This window comes from Vicugna pacos, chromosome 13, assembly GCF_048564905.1.
Source record: "Vicugna pacos chromosome 13, VicPac4, whole genome shotgun sequence".
Lineage (NCBI taxonomy): Eukaryota > Metazoa > Chordata > Mammalia > Artiodactyla > Camelidae > Vicugna > Vicugna pacos.
The window spans coordinates 35,454,956-35,476,571 of NC_132999.1; the positions used below are offsets into that span (position 1 = coordinate 35,454,956).

General features: G+C 48.1%; 1 protein-coding gene across 7 annotated transcripts in view; it reads left to right on the forward strand.

Annotated features, from left to right (window-relative positions):
• ERI3 (ERI1 exoribonuclease family member 3) overlaps positions 1-21,616 on the forward strand; it is a 122,976-nt gene that overhangs the window by 64,074 nt on the left and 37,286 nt on the right. For all 7 annotated transcript variants that reach the window (XM_031684171.2, XM_015236091.3, XM_031684173.2 and 4 more), the window contains one exon: positions 895-967. In XM_031684171.2, the coding sequence (XP_031540031.1) occupies positions 895-967 (73 nt within the window). Of the gene's footprint in view, positions 1-894; positions 968-21,616 lie in introns of those variants that run through there.

Genomic DNA, 21,616 nt, shown 5'->3' on the forward strand with positions numbered 1-21,616 from the left:
ATCTTCCTCCATCCTTCCATGTACCCCAATGCTCCAACTTAAGACTTGTTATCTAATTATTTTATTATGCATTCCATTGAACAAACTGTGAGCCCCTATGGGAAGGAGTTAAGTCTTAACTCTTTGGGTCCTAAGTGTCTGACTCTTATTAAACATCACTAAGTGTTTGGTTGAATGGATTTGTGTGGGCAAAATGGCATCATCAGCTAGAAGGAGAGATAGTTTATAAACTGTAATTTGAAGAAAAAACGAGAACAGACCCTGGATTCAGATTCTGACCCCTCCTTATCCTTCTGCATGGTTTCTTCTCTATCACAGAAAGCCTATTGTCAGAGACTTATTTGTGAGCTGATGCCCTTGCTCAGCTCTCTCTAAATTGTGTACTCCTCCTCTCTCTCCTCCTGTTTTATATCTCTGCCTCTCTGTGTAACAAAACAACAACAGCCTGGTGCATTGGAAGGAACATAGGCTTTGGAGGGAGACAGACCCAGGTTCAATTCTTGGCAGTCTGGTGTTTTAGCTGTGGAACCTTAGGTCCCCTCTGAATCTCACTGTCTCATCCGTGAAATGTACAGATCTACCCACCTCACAGCATCGCTCTGGAAATGTAAGTAAGGTACTGGGCAGACTGTAGGCCATCAGAAAGCAGTAGTGGCTGATACTATTTTGAGTAGAATCTCCAGGATCTCACATTTGGATCTGCGGGCTGGATGGGAACCAGTGTCCAAGGTGCTGGAGGTGGGGTGCCTTTCTTGAGTGGGTTGGGGGGACCCCTGACTAATGGGCTAGCCTTTTGAGGTCTCTCTGTCTTATAGACACTGTTGGATTTCCTATTTTAAGACTCTGTACCTGGGACATGGGTTGCTGAACTTGTTCTCTCCTCCCTTTCTTCAGGCTCCCGGGCCAGTGCCAGTACTTGGGCTTGCCAGTGGCAGATTACTTCAAGCAATGGATTAATCTGAAAAAGGTACTGTGTCTGAGCCCTGCTCGGGCGCTTCCTCTGGTTCTCCTGTGCCTCAGATCCCTCCTCTCTTGCTTTCTTTTCTCATCTCTGTTCTTTTCATCTTGTTGTTCTCATCTCTTTTCTTTTTGTTCTTCTCTTTTCCCAACACCTTTCTTCCTCCTCTCTAGCTAATGTGCACTGAGAGGTTGTGGTTATTTCTGGGAGTGGGGAGCTGCTTGGCGACCAGGTTGCGGGGTAGAGTTTGACACTGCCCTGCTTGGTGTCACCCAGATGTGCAGAGAGGTCCCAATTAAGGGGATTTTCTAGGTTCCTGCTCAGAGCTCCATCTCTGGAGCTGCATAGCCTCTAGGAGGGATGTGGTGCTAGCTGAACTCTGGGAAAGTATCATGAGTGATCATGAGTGTGGCCTCTGACGCTCCTGACTGGCCCTGGCATCTCCCTCTGGTTGGGAGGTAGGGCTGGTTCAGGCTGCCTTTGGGCCTGTCTAGCCCCAGCAGAGCTTTGCTCATGTGAGAAGAACCATGGAAACCAGAGCCCAGTTCCTTTCGAGCATGAGGGAGGAGACTGGCACTAAAATAGCACTAAACACCAGGGGAGTGGGCACTGAGGCTGTGGGCTGGGAGGGACCCCATGTGGCCCAGAAAGTGGGCCCTGGTAGAGAATGAGTCACCCAGAAAACTGTGCTTTCCTGTGTGTGCCGTACTTCCTAGGTGAGAAAGAAAGGAGGTGTAGAAATAGACTCCCCAGATCCCTGCTCCAGTAGGATCCTTGCTCCAGGAGGCCCAGCCCCTAGGGAGACTCACCCCCATAAATCCTGATATAAGGCCAACAGACCTGGGGCAGCCTCAGGAATCCCATGCTGTTGGTCAACTCAGTGGCTCCCAGGGGGCTCAGAGAAGGAAGAGATCATTGGAGGGTCAGGCTAGGTATCGTGAGGATTTGGGTCTTGAACTGGGCATTCAAGGAAGGCGGGTTACAGATCTGAGGAAGAGAGAAGGCTTCTCGACAAGGGGAGCTGCATGCTTTTGGTGTGTGTTGGGCTGGAGCTAAGCTAGCGTTTGGAGGAACTGTGGAAGAGAGTGACCTTGGACTCTGTTCTCTGGGTCTCAGGGCAGCCACTCTTTGTGGCAGCATTTGTGAACTCCTCTGCTGTCCCCTGGTGCACAGGTCCTATGCACTCTGGCTTGCGTGTACTTTGACCTGTACCCTCCTCTCCCGCTGATCTCCCTCACAACTGAACAACTTCCCATCTTCGGCTGAGGAGGCCAGGTTCTGTCCTACCTTCTGGCCTTGGCCTGTGGCCTTCCTTTCGTCTGAAACCCCCCTTCCCCAAGTCATCTTCAATGGGCATATTCCCTCTCCTTGATGAGTCAGCTCAGGTCTCACCTTCCCCAAGAAGCTCAGCAGTCCATCTCTTGCCTCCAGACTCCTTGATACCGGGTATCAGCAATCTTAGAGTGTTGAGACTGAGTCCATGTTTCCTTGCAGACATGTCCATCTTAAGCACAGAGACTGAGCCTGGTTCCTCTCAGTATCCCCGGGCGCCAGATCAAGGCTGGGTGCAGGGTATGTGCTCAGTGAACAATTGCTGGCTGGCTGACTGATCTTGGAAAGCTGGCTCCTGAGAGGGCCTCTCATGCAGGCCTTGGCAGGGCTGCACGTGCGGGTGTGGCCAGGCCTGCACTCCTGGAAGACAGCATGCCAGCTGTCAGAGTGGATCTGAGGTTGCTTGTTGGCCTCGGCAAATGCAATGTGAAGGCCCGGCCAGGCGAGGTGGGCGCTGACCATGAACAATTGCTCTGTGAAGTTCACTAGACTTTTTGGTGTGTGGATAGCTCCCTGCCTCTGGGTGCCTTGGCAGAGAGGCAGGAAGGCAGCCGACCCGTGTGATACCACTGCCGCTCAGGACCACCTTGGTGCTGCTGGCAGTGGAGGCGGGCTACGCTGAGCCTGTTCAGCTTGGTTCTCTGCAAGACTGTGTGGAGCCATGGAAGGGGACAGGGGCACAAAGGGAAACTGAGGGCTCTGTGCTTGCCTCCCGGGAGGTAAACTGAGCAAGTCCGAGAAAAACCAGGGTTTCACCCCTTCCTCTCTGCCATCCAGCCACATCGTGTTCCAGCTGTGCTTGAGGGCCCAGCAGGAAAGATGACCCCACTCCACACATTAGCCCAGTCCTTTGCAGCAGCCATTCAAGACAGGGAGGCTGCAGGGCCCTGGAGGTCCAGGTACCTGGTGATCCTTCTGATCTTCCTACTCCGTGGCCTGCTGCAGGTTGCAAAAGATTCTTGTGCCCTTAAAAAGAGTAATGATAAAAGCTGAGCCAGAGAGGCCATTGCCAAGGTTGTAGGAGTACCATGCAAAAGCCTTATACATGCCTTACCCAGGCCCTGTCTTCTCTAGGTTCCTCTCCTGTCCTTGTTCTTATTTTGTCCTCTCCTCTTCCCTTTCTCTCCTCACCTCAATCCCCTAGCAGGGCTTTGCCCCATGAAAGAATGGGGAGGGTCCTGGTCTGCTTGGCCACCTGGACCAGCGGAGTGAGTGAGCAACTGGGAATGAGTTCACCATCCGCACTGACTGAGTAAGGCCTCCAGTCTGAGAAGAGGCAGAACGTGGTCTTTCAGTTGCCCTCTCCTGTCCACAGGTGGTGTGGGCTACGACAGGAAAGAGCAACTTTTCTGTGGCCAGGTTTCCCCATCTCCCGCCTCCATGTACTTTCCCTGTAGCAGAGAGGAGCAAGCCAGTGTTTGCTGACATTTGGAATGTCATTGAGTGATCTATACTCTTATTGAACTGTCAGCTTAGAAAGGACTTGGGGCCCTGCTTTCAGCGGCCTCCAGGAGGTCAGAGCTGTCACTAAGGGGCCAGAAGAATACACACACACACACACACACACACACACACACACACGTGTCCTCAGGTGAATGAATACACTCAAGCAAGCGTACCCAGAACTATATTTACATATCCATATTTGCATTCCTGTGTATACACATATTCAGCTGCAGAGATATATGGAAATATACACAGATATGAGTGTGTTTATATATACATAAAGTGTAAAGGCACACGCACATATATAAATATACACATCTTCATCAATAAAAAAATATTCTTGAGTGCCTTGTGTGTCCCAGGTACTGTGCTGGGCCCTGGGATAAACAGAAAAGATGGACATTAAACAAAAAATTTCAATTGTGTTATAACACAAAAAAGTTCAGAGTCATGGGGTCATATCACAAAGGGACCTGACTTAGTTGGGTGTAGCTCCCCGAGGAAGGGAGTCTAAACTGAGACCTGAGGGATGAGCAGGAATCAGCTAAGCAGAGAAAACAGCACGTGACGAGGCCCTGAGGTAAAGAGAGGCCTGGCAGTTTCACGGAGCTAGAATGTAAGTTCCATAGGGCAGAGTTTTGTCTCTTCTGTTCTCTGTGCTCTCCTCATCGCTTTGGCTAGTTCCTGGCATACAGTAGATGTTTAAGGAGGTACTGTCCCTGGTTGAGAACCAACCACAGAATTTGACCATTGCTGGAGTCCAGGTGAAAGATGAGAGTTAGTGAGATTAAACTGATAGCAGTAGAAATGGACCATGAGTCTGGAGTGTTAAATTGTACAGTCGTTTCTGCTGTAATGCAGCATATACCTTCCTAAAAATCACCATGCTATGGAAAGTTGTACAGTAAAAATACGAGTAAAATACTCAAAAACTTCATCAGTGACACATGAAAAATGATGGGATTCTAATAAAAATGCTAGCATAATTTTACATAATTTATATTAAATACGACAATGAATAGCACACTTTATCTTGAAAAAAACTTGAAGTTTGCTTGTGTAAACGGGCAGAAGAAGGATTGCAGCTTGTGAGTTATTGTGAAGTGGTGGAAGGAGCATTCTCTGAAACTAGAAGTTGAACCAGATGGATGTGGCTTGTAGCACATGTGGTGATCCAGGTAGCTGGTAAATGTTTGAGGTGTGTGCATGTATGCATTTGGTACATTCTTACACAGCACTGTTCAGCTGGGTGTAGTTTCCTATGTATGTCCTATGGTATTGCTTATGGACAAAATCTCACATATTTGCAAAATGTGTTATGCTAAATCATTCCCTAATACATCCATTGCATTGGAACAGATTTGCTCTTTCAGAACTAGTGTTAACAGCAGAGCTGACTGTACAATAGGCAGGGAATGGTGGCTGGCTGTGAGGGTTGAGGATGAAGGATTTGACCATCGTGACTCCAAGGTTTATGATATGATCAACAGGGTAAATTGGAATGAACTTCCTGAGATAATGGAAGAAGAAGTTTTGGGATTGAAAGAGAAGGTGAATTCAGTGTGACATGTTGCATTTAGATGCCTTTGAGACATTCTTTGAAGCTATCGAGAAAGTATTTGAATATATAGATCTGGGGCTCAGGGATAAGATCTGGGTAAGAGATACAGATTTGGAGGAGTTATTGGTATATAAAGGATAATTGAAGCCATGGGAAGGGAGGATATAAGGTGAGAAGAAAAGAGAACCTAGGACAGAACACTGGGAAATGCCGATGTTTACTGCATAGAGGAGGAGGAATCAGAAATGGAAAAGAAAGAGTAGTCACTAATAGTAATAATAATATTTCTTATTTAATAATTGCGTTTTTCATGCATCTTAGACCTGTCTTGTCCAATACAGTTGCCGCTAGCCACCTGTGGCAATAGAGGGCTTGAAATGTAGCTGATATGACCAAGGAACAAGTTTTAAATTTTATTTAATTTTAGAAACTAACTTGACACTGTAAATCAACTATACTTTAATAAAAAATTTTATCAAATTTTAATTAATTTAAATTTAAGTTAAAAACTGTCTTTAAGAGCTTTTAAGTATATGCAGAGCAGACTGGGTTGGTGAGTCTACATTTTTAGCTGTTAATTATTTAAATCTAAATACACATCAAGCATTTCTGATGAAGGTTTAGCATCTCAGTTAAGATGTGTTATAAATTACACACAGAATGAAAAAATACAAAATACCTCATTAATAATTTTTGTACTGATTCAATGTTGAAATGTAATCTTTGGATATACCAAATTAAATAAAATGTATTCTTAAAGTTAATTTTTTTTATTTGAGCTGTGCATCCAGTTCACAAATTGCTAATATGGTGCACATTCTATTTGTATTGGACAGTGCTGTGCCAAACACTGTGCTCAATATCTACCACATTATTTAATCCTCACAACCCTGTACAGTAGTTACTATTATTTTTTGCATCTTAAATTTGAGAAAACTGAGGCACAAAGTGATGACGGAATTTGCTCAGTGTTTCACTTTGGTGCATGGCAGAGCTAGAACTTACATTTAGTTTTGCCTGACTCTGTGCTAAAAAGGTAAACAGTAAAAAAGAGAAAGAGCAAAAGAATGGTAGAAGAAGAGGTAGACCAGTAGAGTGTGGTGTCACGGAAACCAAGGAAAGAAAGTGTTTTCAGAGGAAGAGGACTGGTTAGTTTGGAGGGAGCCAGGTAATGTAAAGACCGAAATATAAGTTTCAGACCTGGGCACGAGGACCTCAGGGACCCTGGTGAAAACTCTTGATGACACGATAGGGACAGGAGCCAAATTGGAGTGACTTGGGGAGTAAATGGGGAGATAGAGAAACTAACTTCTTCAGAAACATGGTTTTGAAGGAGAGAGAAAGGACAAAAGCTGTGGTGGGGCAGGTGTGGACATGGGGCAGGTTTTGTGTTTTAAGATGAAGACATATGTTCTCGTTTGTAGGCACCATTAGAGAAGGAAAGGTTAAAAATGTAGTGAGAGAGAGGTGTCTGGGAAGATGACAGGAGATGGGATAGAAAATCTAGTTTCTTGAAGTGAACTCTTCCAGAGGAAGGTCCCCTCTTCTGTTGTGATGGGGGAGGGAGAAGAGAACGGGTGCAGACAGATGCAGGTGTCTTGTGGATTTAGTGATGGCAAGAAGAAGTCTTCCCATCCGATGGCTTTTGTTTTTCTCTGTGGAGTAGGAGATGAGTCATTTGCTGATAAGTAATAGTGGAGGGCTGGGAAGGTTTGCAGAAAGTGGAAAAGGATTGCTATAGTTTTAGTAAAGAATAGCAGGGTGAGTGGACTTGGAAAGTGTGGTAAGATTTCTGGGCAGCATTGAGGGTCCAGTTGAGGTTGGTGACATTAATTCATAGTGGAACTTCTCTGTTCAGTTGTATGGCTTTTCTTTAGCAGAGTCCAGCTGCCTGGCTGTGGGAATGCAGAAGGCAGACATTTAGATTCATCAACAGTGGAGACTTTCCCAGGAGGTGTGATGAAAGGAACAAAGGAGTTGAAGATATTATCAAGACAGTGGTTGCCAAGATGGACTGTGAGATCTAAACTGGGTGTTGTGAGAAGAGAAGACAGCAGGGTGCCTGACAGATATCGAAAAAGTAGATAGGTCCCAGTAAGATGAGGAACAGGTGTACTGGGTATGGTTGAGCATGCCAGATCAAAGGAGAAGAGATTATGGTTGAAGAGTAGAGTGTCTGAATTAGAGATTTCAGAGATGCAGCAGTTCTAGGTGTTGGCAGGTGCCCAAGGTGTGCCCATGGGGGTGGGTAGCTAAGGCTGAGTGGAGGAGAATGTTATTGTAAATAAGAGATCAAGAAATATATAGATCAATAAGGCCTCCAGAAGGATGAGTATGTGGATATACACAAGCACACAGTATATGTGTATACATATACATACATACTCACTGCATATGCAGGACATAGAGCTATAAATGTACGTGTTAAGCGCATGCCTACTCATATACAGTTCGTGTACAATCAGACCAAGCCATAAGCATATGCACATGTACTCACAGATGGTCTGGAATTCCTCTGGTGCCTGGGCCTGTTTGGTTGGGCTTTTGAGGAAGCAGGCAGGCAGCCTTAGGAAGATTCTAAGTCAGTCCTGACAGACAGGACTCAGACAGATATGCTTAGAAATTGTGGGGTTGCAGGTCACCTAGACTTAACAGACCCAGATGAACCAAGGTGTGAAGGTTGCTTCTCCACTTTTCCTCTGCCATCTGTGCTATATGCCCTGCTACAATTTCCAGGTGCCTTGAAGGGGACGGGGTTGGGACCAGCTGTGAAATAGGGAGAGGAGACGTTCTTGGGTCCCTCCAAGAAGCATTTTGGTCTCCCCCCTCCCCTGGGAGTGGACAGCAGGAGAAACTGCTGAAGGGAGGGTTGGTGTCTATGACTGAGTACGACTTTTCCTGACCTTGGAGCATTCAGAGTCCCAGTCAGAGCAGTAATAAATTAAGGGCTTATGGAGGAATAAATTCTCTGCCTTAATGAAGTTCTTTGCTGGGGGCCATAGGCAGGTCAGTAGGTCGGGATGATGCAGATTGGAGGCTCCAGCGAGTGGGCTGAGCTAGCTGGGAAGCTGTCAGGAGTGAAAGTGTCTGAGACTCTACTGGTCAGGTCACTTTTTTGGAGCTGTGGGGATAAAGCTGCTCAAGTGATAGGCAGCCTGACAGAGGCTGGGACTCTTTCTAGAATGGTGCATGTTCTAGAGCCCCTTCATTGGGGCTATTTGGAAAAAATAAGAAACGAAAACCAAGAGAGGCATGAAGATGTAGGGGCCCTGCCAGCTGTTTGTTTTATTTTGTAGTGGGGAAGGCTTGTACTGAGACATGCTCCTGGTCTACTCAGTGGTCAGGACCAGACTGGGGCTGTGGCCCAGCTCTTTGGCATCGTCCAAAGTACAGGGCGTTGTCCATGGAGCAGTGGGCACTTACAGGCTGCCATCCTGGATGGAGCCAGCTCTGAGGTCAGGTAGATGAGGGCCTCTAGCTGTCTTTGAAATATGTACACAGAGAAATATGAACACAAAGGACAGGACACAAAGCAGCAGGTTTAAACACAGGAAAGGTAGGGGCACAGGCCCGGGACAAGGAAAGGCTGAGTAGGAGAGCATCCTGGAGCATTTGCTGCTGGAGTTGATGCTGAAGCCCTGGGAGGGGCCATTTTGGGGGCTGGAAGCTACTGGATTTAGAGACCTGGAACTAGAACCCAGGCCTCATGACTTCTTTCTCCTTTCACCCCTACTCTGCAACATCTGCCCTTGGGAATGGGCTCTTGGGACCTAGTTCAGAGGTAGCAGAGGGACCAGTGCGGTATTTGGAGTCAGGGGCAGCTGGAGCTAGAGAGAATGTCTCCTTTCTTCTCATCTCCCTGCCCCCATGGTGTAGTGCCCTGACTGGGCTTTTCCTTTAAATATGTCTTACAGCTGTCTGAACTCTGAAATTTCTTTCACTCCTTCCCTCGCCTTGTTAACATGTGTTGCCTTTGGGGTAATCAGGGAAAAAATATTATGTCCTTTTACAATTACCGGGTTTTGGAATATTAAAATGTCTCACTGCATCGGCACTGTTATTTTGATTGGTATTCTAACCTTTGACTAGCCCATAAAGCGCGCCGCTCCTGAAGCCAATATTGCAGGACTGAAATTTAATTCCGAAATGATTCCAGATAATAGGGAGACAGATAATATATGCATGAAGGATATTATGTTTGGACTAACTGCAGCAGGGCCAAGGCTGGGGAGCTGAATAATAGCCCAGAGTGAGTTATAATCTGTGGGACAGAAATGCCTTACTGTCAGGGCCAGGAGAGGAACTCTTAAATCAAAGACACAGGAAAGGGTGCCATTGCAGTGTGCTTGTTTTGACAGGAAGAGCACTGGAGCCAAGAGGGTAGGTATGGGAGGCTGTGGCCCATCCTTTCTCTTGAACAAGATACCCAAGGCCTGGATGAGCTAGCTAATTGCAGCATTCCTGTCTTCATATCTCCTGTCCCTCTAACATTCCAGCCGTATCACACTTCTTGCTGCTCTTCAAATAGACAGGATACTTTCACATCTCTTTGCTCATTCTGTTCCCTTTGCTTACATTGCCTTTCCCCTTTTAGTGCATTGCTAAAACTCCTGTTCATCCTTCAAAACCCTCTTCTGTGAAGCCTTCTCTGACATTCCCTCACTTGTGGTAGACATAGTCAATCACCTCTTCCTTTGTACGGCTTCAGTACTTTGTAATGAGTATATCACATGATCTCGTAATCATCTACTTACATGTGTATGTTTCCTACTAGGCTGCGAGCTCAGTGAGGCCTGCTTACCACCCATCTCTGTATTTCCAGTGCTCAACACTGGGCTTGGGACACACTGGGCTTGGGACACACTGGGTATCAACAAGCACACTGAATATAAGGCTAGACTAATGAGCTTCAGAGTCCAGGTGCCTATTCCCCTGCCAGATTTCCCAGACAAATAGACTAAGAGAAGTTAAGTAATTTGCCTAAGGGCACATAGCCAGGAAGAGGAGAAGCTCGGATTTGAATCCACATAGGTGCGTTCTTTCCCCTAGACCATGTATCCTAGGCAGGTGGAGAGGGAAGGGGCTGAAGACCAGGCTAGGAAAGGCAGAAACTCACTTCCCTGACTCCTTCCCTCCTTCCATAGCTCAGGACTTGAGTCCTCTTTGCTGGGGACTGCATTAGTTCGTAACATTCATGGGACTCAAGTCCTCCTGTTGCTGTTAATGACCTTTGGACAGTTATTCCACATAAAAGGACACTTCTGTATTGTGAGTTTGTAACCAAGGATCAGGAAAGTACTTTGAGAAAGGTACGACTTGTGGTTTTGGAGAGCTCTTAGAGAAGTAGGCAAACAGAGCGCATGGGGCCCTTAGTAATGTCAGAAAACTTCACAGACATTCCCTTTCCCCTTGAACACTTGGTGGAACCTGTATTTTGGGTGTATAGTGATAGAGAAAGTACATAATGAAAAAAGGTGCAGAAATTTGGTTGGCTTTTAAATGAATCACATTTTGTTAATTGCATTACTAGCCACATAATCCTAGACAAATGGCATGGCTGTATGTGACACTTACCCTTCACTTAGTCTTCAGGTGACACATGATATGTGCACTGGCCCCTGGGGATGTGACTAACAGGCTAGAGACCACTGGCACAAGATAAAGAGCTTTGGAGCCAGAAGAGTCTGGCTCAAATGTCTACTACTGCTACCAACCAGCTGTGTGATCTGGAACAAGTTCCTTAACCTCTCTGAACCTATAAAAGATGACATTATCTGACATGCACAACCTAGACTCTGGAGTCTAGTAGGCTTGATTTAGAATCTTGATTCTTCACTTACTAGCTGTGAGGTTTTAGGAAAGTTACTCAACTTCTTCAGCCTCAGTGTCAGCCTCTGTAAAACAGGAAAAACAGTACCCACTCCTGGAGCTGTCCTGTGCATGAAGTGATAGCACTGTGCTCCCTTGTCTTCACACTGACTATTAGACACAAGATGGCTAGTAGATGACACAAGGGGAGAGGAGACAGGAGCTCAAGGTAGACATATACTCCTTTGGCGCGTGGGACTAGGAAAAAGGGGTTCCTCCAGCACAGGTCAAGTGAGTACCAGGGAGGAGGAGCCTAGCGCCATCCATGGGCTGTGGGAGAGCGTTTCATTGAGGACACACTTGAGAGATGAGTAAGTTCTCAGAAGTCAGGATGGAAGGGGCATCTGGGCAGAGGGATCAGTGTGAACAGAGGCCTGGAGGGGTGAAAGTGCTTGCTGGACTGGGGAACTACAAACAGTAGTTTTCAGGTTTTTTAAGCTAATGTGGGCCAGCCATGTGTATGCCTTTTACTGGAGGGAAAACAGAGAAAGTGAGAGCAAGAGAGCTCAGTAAGACATTGCCTGATGTCTAGGGTGGAGCCAGCCTAAGCTGCCTCTAAGAACGGGGCCGAGGCTTCAGAAACTGCCATGTTTCTGTCCATGTGAGGGAAGAGAGAGCCCATGGGTCCAGGATAGCAGGGAGGGGCCTCAGGCCAGCATGCCTTGTAGCATCCATGGCTGTGGATAGTTCGAGCCTGCTTTGCTCGAAGACCCCAGTATCTTTATGGTAACATATAGAAAATTACAGAGTGAAGACTCAGTTAGGTCATGTTTGTAAAGCCTATAGAAAAGTGCTGGTACTCTGTGTGTGGACGGGCAGTCTGGCACAGCCTCATCCCGGGAGCTAGTCTGCCTTGTTCTGCGTCCCTGATGAGTGTGGTCACAGAGGGAAGGGAGCCGGTAAGGAATCAGCTCAAGGCACCTGAGACTCTTTCTTCCTGGGTGAGGTTCCCTGCAGCTGCTACAAAAGGACCTCTGCCCTGGAGTTGCCAGCAGTGCCCTCCATGGCAGATCTTTTCAACGAGGCCTGCCCCAGGTCCGTGTGTCTCTTGCTGGCTGCTGCACAGAGTCTGTGTCCTGCCAGTTGATGCAATCGCTTCGTCCTGGTCCCACCATGAGCCTCCTCTGTCTTTGTCTCATGTCCTTGAGAAAGTAAATTCTGAGCTTGCTCTGGGGCGGAGGAGAGTAGAGAGCTATCCTGGGTCTGTCTGGGGCATGGATTTAAACCTAGGCATCCAGACTACAGAGACCATACTCTCACCCTCGGGCCAGGGGTGAGGGCCCAGTGGCTCAGCGTCCATGCCTCTTGGTTATTATGTGTCGCCTGGACTGACCCTGTGCAGGACCATAAGCCACTTGAGGAAAGGGACCAGATCTGCTGCTTCTCTGAATGCACAGAGCAAGCAGAGGGGCCTCAGGAGGCTAGCAGAGGCAGAGACACTGCAGAGAGCCGAGGGCCATTAGGAAAGAGGTGGACTCATCAGTGCTCAGTGTTCAGTCTGAGAGAGCTAAGGGAACCCTTCGTTGCTCTGCCCTCTCCCGGGTTCCATTCTGTTTTGATTTTTTCTTTTTGTTCTTGTTTTTTAAATTGTTGTTGTTACTCTGGACCCTGGAAACTGGGAAGAGTTACAGAAAGGGAGAAAGAAACACAGAGAGACATCCTTGAAGGCAGGAGGCACAGCCTGACCTCCCATCCCCCACATGACCCTGAAGAACAGTCTGGAAAGGCAGGTTGGACCATGTCTGTCGGTATCAATAATAGAGCAGCAACAAATTGAGCCCCAGTTGGTGCCAACCTCTGTGCTAGGTGCTTTCCACATGTTATTATGTTTAATCCTCACTGCTTCTCAATAAGGCAGGGGCTATTGGCGCTATTTTATGGTTGCTGAAATGGAGACCCAGAGACATTAAGAAGCTTGGCCAAGGCCACGTGACCAAGATGTAAATCCAAGTTCCCTCCTTCCATGGCTTCCTTCCTGTCACTTGTCCCATAGTAGATACCACCTGAAAGCAGTTCCTCTGATCTGGTCTGATTTGATCTGGAGGCCCGCGGGCAAACACACACACTGGCCATTACTAGTTCTCTGGCCAAGGAGGCAGTGGTTGGGGAAGGACAGGGAGTGGCCTCATGCACTGAGTCCTTTGGGAGTGACACCTATTTAATGAGGATCTGTCTGTGTGTAAGAGGGTGTGCCCATGTGTATATACATGTCCATATGTGTTTAAACAAGTGTATCTCACATCTCTCCATGTGGGGAGGCTTGTGTCTGTGGATACTTAGGTGTGTGCATTTGCCCACATGTGGGAATATGGGGGAAGGTGTAGGTTTGGGCTCTGTGGTCTGACTCGAGGCACCTGGAGGGGGGCAGATGTGGGCCTCGTCTCTTGAGGACAGTATGGTGCAATACAAAGAACCCTGGACTGAATTTGCACCTGGAAGATAAAGACATGGGCTCCAGTGTTGGGTCACTTGCCCTTTCTGAGGCCTCAGTTTCCTCATCTAACAAATAAGAGAACTGGATGAGGTATCTTTCTTGTGGTCTCTTCTACCTTTGCTATTCTGAGATCATTCATTGTACCTGAGGTTTCCTATTTCTGCTCCCAGCAAAAATGTGACAGACGCAAGGAAGGTGAGAGAAGTCCCTCTTTGACCCTAACTTACTTTGATCTCTAGCCTTGGGGCACCCCTCTATCCCACTGGGAAAATTTGAGGGCCCAAGGAAGGCAGGGCATTGCCTGGCATCAAGTCAGGAGAGCTGTCCAAACTCCTCAGTGTTGAGGAATTTGGACAGCTAGCGTCTGTCACAGTTTGAGTGACCTGGACTGGAGCTGAATGCTTTTGAGGCTTTGGGCTTCTCTATGAGAATGTGGAGTGAGGAGAAGGTTACCTCTGCTTCTAAAGAGGGTTGAGGGAAGGGGTGTCTGAGTACCCTAAAGGCAGGGTGCAGCCCAGGCCCTTCATTTGGCCTTTGATCCCCTCTGTTGGTGATTGTGGCAGACATGGAGTGATGGCCAGTAGAGACCAGTAAAATTAGCTGAATGTGTGTTCACAGTCATACAGGACCATGCTGGCTCAACCCGAAGTCTTTCTTTGAGCTCATCTGGCCTGCTGTCAGCTCTCTCGGGGGAAGAGTGGTTTGTGGTTGGGTGCTTTAGTTTTCCCTGGCTGACTCATGAGAGCTGATCTGGATGGTTCCTAGAAATGGGATCTTTGTCTGTCTCTGTCTTCAGGTGGGATTGTAGCAGGTTTTGTCTGTTCTGTCCCATTAATTAGTCATTAGTTCCCTGAAGTTTCTGAATTTGACTGACTGGGTCACTACAGAAGGAATGGGCATTGTGTGGACCACCTAGGACTCAGATAGCAAGTGCCCTGTGCTCTGCCTGGGCCAGCACACATCTAATTTAACATCTCAGTTAACTCTCGTCCCTCAACAAAGCCCTGTAAATCAGGGCATTTAGACTCAGAGATGAATCAGGTCTGGTCTCCATGTGTACAGAGCTCCCAGTCTAGTAAGGAGGTTGGATGGGTCAAGGCAGATGGGGGAAAATACAGAAGAGATAGTAATAGGATTATGTGTATGGTGTGTGAGTGTATTTTTAAAAAATAACTTATTTCGAATTTAGCTCTGTATTGAGTTGGAATTTACAAGAGTAAGAGCCCATATAACCATGTCTGTGTGCTCATCAGTCCCCTTGCCTGTGCAACTCAGTAAGCTCAAAGCTACCGGATGAGCTAGCCCCTGCTGCAGTCAGGCCTGTGACTTCTTCAAGGGCCTTAAAGCAGGGCCCTCGAGACACCGTAGGCTACCCTACTTGGAAGAGAGAAGTGGCTTTCCTGGGGAGATGAGGTCCAGGCCAGCTGTTCAGGAAGTGCTTGTGTGTGGGTGTGGGCAGGTGTGCTTATGAGTGTGCACAGGCATGAGCCCAAGTGTGCATATGGCCGCAGCCAGTGGTCTGTCCAACACAACACAACCTACGGTGCTAGGCCTGGGCTTGGCATCTACTGGGCTGCAAGCAGGAGGGCAGGCTGCAGGCACATCCCAGGGCAGCCCTGAGGCCTCCCCAGTGGTGTGTTTGCTGTGCCTAATTACCCGGCAGTTGTTTAACTATGCAAGCTGCATGCCTGCCTTTATTGCGCTGTGATTGCCGAGCTGCCTATGGGGAGTGTCATAAAAAGATATAAAATGCCCATTATCTGTCTGACGCCCTCCTCCTGGACTGTGGGTGTTTGTGTTTTATTTTATTTTTATGGCTCGAGGGAAGCTCTGCAGGAAGGAAAGGGAGGGAAGGAAAGGCAAGGGAGGGGAGGCCCTCCAGGAATTGGGGCCTGGGAGACGGAGGAGCCCCCTTCCTACCATGGTCAGCCATGAGCTGGAGGACCCTCCTGGCCAGAGGGGAGATGCAGAAATGGCACATCTCCAAGGTCAGGACAAGGGGTTCAGGAAACCCACATCTTCCCCTCCTCTTCCACCTGCAAGGCCTGCATCTTGCGTTTCCACCCTACCTGTGCTAGCTTCCCTGCCTGGAGGCCTGCTGCTGCGGGTGCAGGGCAGTCTGCAGAGGGTTCTGAGAATGGGCTGTGGGAGCTGTCAGTCTCCTTCCCACCGAGTTCTCTGCTGGCTCTGATGACTCAGATTGCCTACTGGCCCTCTGGAGCACTGTGTCTGGCTTTGGGACAGATACCGTGGGCATCACCCCCTGCTCCTGAAGCCTTCCAACCCTACAGCTGCAGCTTCCCTTTTCTTGCCAGCCACAGCGATGTATTCAGGCCACGCCTATCCAAGATTCACTGGGTCTTGGAGCAGCCTCCTCGACCAGGAGAGGGGAGGTAATTAACATGACTTCATCACCTACCCTGTGCCAAACAGGATCAGAGATCAGACGGGGGCTCTACTCTTGAAGAGCTCACACTGTGTTACCAGAGTGCCAGCCTCACAGTACGTGTTCAATAAACATTTGTCAAATGGGATTGAGTTCAGCATAGCCATTCATTCATTCATTTTCACTCAGTAAATGGCTATTGAGCACCTACTTTGTCAGGCACTCTGCCAAGCACTGGGGATCAAATAGTGAGCAAAATAAAATCCCATCCCTAGCTGGTTATTCAAGTTTATCGGAAAAAGAATTTAAGGATTTTAAATCCTGGATCTCTGACTCCAAAACCATGTCCTTTCAACTATGACTTGTTATTTCCCATGCCTGAACCATCAATCCCCAAGCTATCCTGTACTGATTGTCTAACTTCTCTGCTTGAAAAATCTTGACGTCTACTGAATGAAGCACAAGCTCTCAAGCCTGTCCTTTGAGACCCCCAAAATACCTCCCCAGCTATACCAAGACAGCCCATGTGACCGTCCACTTCCAGGCCTTGTTCAAGTTGGTTCCATTTGCGTGGAACGTCCTTTGCTGTGTTCCTCCTCAGTGAGCTCCTGCTTATCCTTCAAGCCCTAACTCCTTTCCAGTTTCCCAGTGGGAACATCCTCTCTCTTCAGACACGTGCATTGAGTGCCTGTGGAGCACCTCGGCACTGTACTAGAGCTTTCCCTGGCTTTGTGCACTGCTGGTGAGCCCGCTATGGGTGCTTGCACTCCTGTCATAGTGTGCACATGAAAAAAGCCTTATTTAGAGATAGTTCACATACCATACAGTCTGCCCATTGAAAGTGTTTCAATTCAGTGTTTCTTGGTGTCTTCACAAGGTTGTGCAACCATCACCACCATCCGAATTTAGAACATTTTTGTCACCCTTAAAAGAAACTCTCCTAGCAGTCACTTCCCATTTCCCCTCAAGCCACTAAGCAACCACTAATCTACTTTTCGTCTCTGTAAATTTGCCCATTCTTGCAATCCTAGGAATTTCTTATGTGTGGTCTTTTGTGTCTGGTTTCTTTCACTTAGCATAATTTTCAAGGTTCCTCCATTTTGTACCATGAATCAGTACTTCATTTCTTTTTATTGTGAATAATATTCCATTATATGGACATGCCACATTTTATTTATCTGCATATGAGTTGATGGACATTTGAGTTCTTTCCACTTTATGGCTATTAAATAATGCTGTTATGAACATTCATGTACAAGTTCCTTTTATTGTTTTTGCTTTATGTGTGTGTATATATATGTATGTGTTTTACACTTTCTGTCTTTCCTAGTAGATTGTGAGCTCCTGAGAGTACAGGTCATTTCTATGCTGTTACCTGCTGTGTCCCCACCACTTAGCCCATGGTTAGAATTCAGTAAACATCATTGAATAAACACAACCCTTCTTCCTAATTCTCTTTCATCCTCAGGATGTAATATTAAATTGTGGGGACCTGTTTTCATCCCATAACCCACCCTGCCTAGGTGTAACTGTAAACACGTTATCTGTCACCCAGGCAGAAGCGTAAGTTCATGTGTTGGCGTCCTGGACCACTTCCTTTTCTTTCCACTGTTGGCCTTTCTGGTGTAAGCACCCCCCCCCTTTTTTAAATTGAAGTATAGTCAGTTTACAATGTTGTGTCAATTTCTGGTATACAGCATAATAATTTGGTCATACATATACATACATATATTCATTTTCATGTTATTTTTCATTATAGGTTACTACAAGATATTGAATATAGTTCCATGTGCTATACAGTGTAAACTTGTTTATTTTATATATAGTAGTTAGTATCTGCAAATCTTGAACTCCCAGTTTATCCCTTCCCACCCACTTTCCTCCCCTGGTAACCAATAGGCATATGAAAAAATGCTCACTATTACCAATTATCAGAGAAATGCAATTCTGGTGTAAGCCTTTTACCCAACAACAGGTGAGCTGAGAAACTGAGTTGCCCCCACATTAGCGGATACAGTCTTGAGCTAACTTGACACTGAAGCAGAGACCAACTCCACCTTCCCTCTTTTCTAAGGGGTGATGCACTGTTTTATGCATGGACGGCTGAACCTGTGGGAGGGACCCTGGAGGGAGTGTCGGGCTGGGTGGCCTCCTGGCTCCAAGCCAGGCTGGCTTTGTGACAGCTCTGGATGCCTGAAACTCTGAGGAGGAGAGGGTGCCTCTGCCATTCTGGTCAGTAGCCCACATGAACCAAGTCTGTGGAAGAAAAGGAATTTCTAGAACCAGCAGCCTCTGAGAGATTAGTAAAACCAATATTTCTCTTTTCTTTGCACTTACTCACCCTAATAGTTTGAGCCCATAATTAGAATTGGGCTTTATTAGACCAATTAGGAGGCAGGAATGATGGCAGGAGGGCATGTGGAGATGCATCAGTGTGGTGGGCAGTAAATCTAAGGTTTTAATAGGTTTGTTCCATAATCAGATGGTCTGGAAGGCTGACGGGGTGGCTGGGCCCCCTCCTCTCCCTCCCTTCCACTCCCATCACTCCTTGAAGTGGCCTTCACACTTTGCCGTCCTTGTCCTCAATACTGACAGCGGCGCTGGGATATGGGGGACTCGAGAGGGAGGGAGGAGACCCCACCCGGAGCTTCATTGCCTATGCACGCGCCGTCCAGCCTGGCGGCATGATTACCTTGCTGAGAAATCCGCCCAGGCGCAGGGCTGCTGATAGCAATCATTGATTAAGAGGGTAATTGTCCTGAAAATTCAGATTGATCAGAAGGCAGAAATGATAACTTGTGTAACTGTGTTTAAAGCCACGTCCTGTCAATAGAAGAGACTGAGATGTATCGCGCCAAGAGGGGGGCAGAACGGATGGGTGTGTGCGGGCGGGCAGGCGCTGCCATCCTTCTCTCAGGGCTGAGCAGGATGTTTCTTGTCAGTAACCTGGACTATTGGAGATTCAATCACTTTTATCTCCCCCTCTCTCTCAATCCAAATGCCTTTTCATATTAGGAAATTAGAATCGGCCCTGCTCATGCAAGATTTATTAGCTCTGCTGAGCAGTTGCACCGAAGAGTAAATGATTTTGCTTTGCTGGAGCTTTTTACACATTAGGACCCAACTTCTTCCCTGCTCTGTGCCACCGGCTGCCTCGGGGAGTGGGCTCTAGAACCAGGTACTCAGGGAGTGCGCTTTCAAAGTCTAGTTTGGGGGTAAAGCATCACTCAAGTCTGGCTTCTTAACCTGCCAGAGACCCTGTTGTGTCTGGCTAACTTCCTTCTATCCGCTCTCCAACAGGTCCCTAACTGGGGTCTAGGTTGACTCTTTCTACTGCAGGGGCCAAGCCCCCTGATAGGATGAGATTCATCCCTGAGTCAGATGGCCTGGTGGAGGCGTACCTTGAGGGGAGGCCCTGAGACTGTGTATTGGGTAAAGGCAGAGGATGGAAGGGCCACACTGGCTTTTCTTCTTAGGGCCTGGGACTGTCTCACTATCGGAGGGTGGCGGGAGGTGCAAGGGCTGGAGTATCTTTCTGAGCCCCTGGGGAAGCTGTCCAGCAAGTTGCCTGGGAGTTCAGAGTGTGGGAGCTGGTTAGAGCAAGTTTAGGGCTATCTGGGCCTGCTGGCTGCCTGTGTCCAGAAGGCTGCAGGCTTGAGTGGCTGAGGCTCTCTGATCTGCCAGCAGTGTGGGCTCTTAGGGAAGGAAGGGCCTAGGATCCATGCTTCTTGAACTCTGCTGTGGCCTTGGGCTCGAGGCAGTGTGGGCCTATGAACTAGCTGGACCTAGCATGCCCCGGGGGTGAGAGTACCGGTGGGCTAGGTTGGTTGTAGGGAGGACCATTCTCCTTTATTGAAACCGCCATTCTCCTTCCTTCTTGCCCCCTTCTTCAGCCCCCTGCCTCCTTGGGTCACTTGGATCCTTGGACAAATGCCAGACACTGTCATTCTTCTACTTTTCCCTATTGTAGATGTCTGATCCCAGAGGCCTGATGGAACAGGTGACAGTGTGGAGGGTCCTTCTGATATGGGGCTGAGGGAAGGTTAACAGAACTTCTGGACTTTCTGTGAATAGGATATGATCCCAAGGAGTACCCTTTACCCACTTTGCTCTTTGACTTGACCATATGAAGCCTCTCCTTTTCTTTGAACTTTCCCCAAGCAGAGATGTAACTGGACAAACCTGAGAGTTGAGGTTGGAAGAGGTGGGGTCCCCAGGAGTGAATGGAGTAGGTAGCAGTCATTTTGATCCAAAAGGCGGGCGATGCTTTGGAGCAGAGGGTAGAGGGAGGCTTTTTGGAGGAAAGTATCTGGCAAGTGTCTCCAAGATATTCCATAGGAGGGACCTGCCTCTAAACAGATCACAAGGACACCAGCTTTCTACTGAGGGTCTGCTTCAGGTTTTTCTTGTCCACCACTCGGCCATGTCCTCGGAGAAGCCTTGACTTTCTTGGAAGTCTCCTCTACTCAGCTGGATTGGGCAGGGCAGGCCTTCCTTCTGCATATGTGCCACCCGACCTCCCACCACAAGGATCTGCTGAAGGAGAGAGTGGTTCAGGGAGCTTGCTTCACCACGCTCCCCTACTCTGATGGATTGTGAAGGGAGTGGGAGCACAGGACCAAGAGAGCTTCCTGATATGGACTGCTCCTGCCTCTGCCTCTGAGCTAGGCTTGCCAGTTGCCTAGGAATGCTTTGTGGTCGAGCCTTATTTGGCTTAGTCTCCTGCTAGGGCTAGTTTGGGCAAAGTTGAGAAACAATGGAAGTGCCATCAGCAGCTTGGACCGGGGAATGGAGAACTCAGAAGACAGACTTCCAGTGGAGCGAGGGAGACCGATAGTTACTACAGGACAGTGTGGATGGTGTTGCCTTCCAGAGTCCAGAAGAGGGAGTGCCTGAATCCTCGTGGAAGAGCTCAGCCAGGTATCCAGAAGGGGCCCCTTGAACTGAGTCTGAGGAAGATGAGGAGCGTCTGTTTGAGACAAGTCTGGGCCAGCATGTGGGCAGAGAGAACAAGAAGTGTCACAGGTCAGTTGTGTTAGAGCTGGGCTGGGCCCCAGTGGGGTTTATTTTCCTGGGCACACTTGTCCATCATAATTTGGAGGTATTGGCCTCACCTTGGTTTTAGCTGGCCTGAGGTGTGCCTACTTTCATCATCTAGCTAGGGTACTGGGGGCTGGGATCCTTGGATTGGACCAGCTTGAGCCTTAGGTTGGAAAGATGTGCAGAACAGAGCCTCAGGAAATGGACCCCAAGTCCCTGCTCTGCTCTGTTCTGTTCCCACTCCTGTTCTGCTCAAAGAGCGGGGAAGGGGCAGGGGTTTGGCGAAGAGGACAGCTCTGGCGAGGCTTTAGGCCAGCTCTCTCCACCCCTTGCTAAGCCCCTTTCCAGCCCTGTCTTGTACCAGACCCAGCCCTGCTCCCTGGGCTGGATTGGTTCCCTGGGCCTGGTAGGGAGGCTGGGAGGAGACCTGAAGCCAGGAGACTCATTTTCACTGGAATTTGACCTAAAGCAGGATTGGAAGGGAAGAAAAGAATTTGAACAAAAGTGCAGGCAGGAAGGAGCTGTTAACGAGCCTTTCTTTCTCTTTGGGCCTGAGCGCAGCGCATAGCGGGGCGCAGTGGCGGCTCTCCT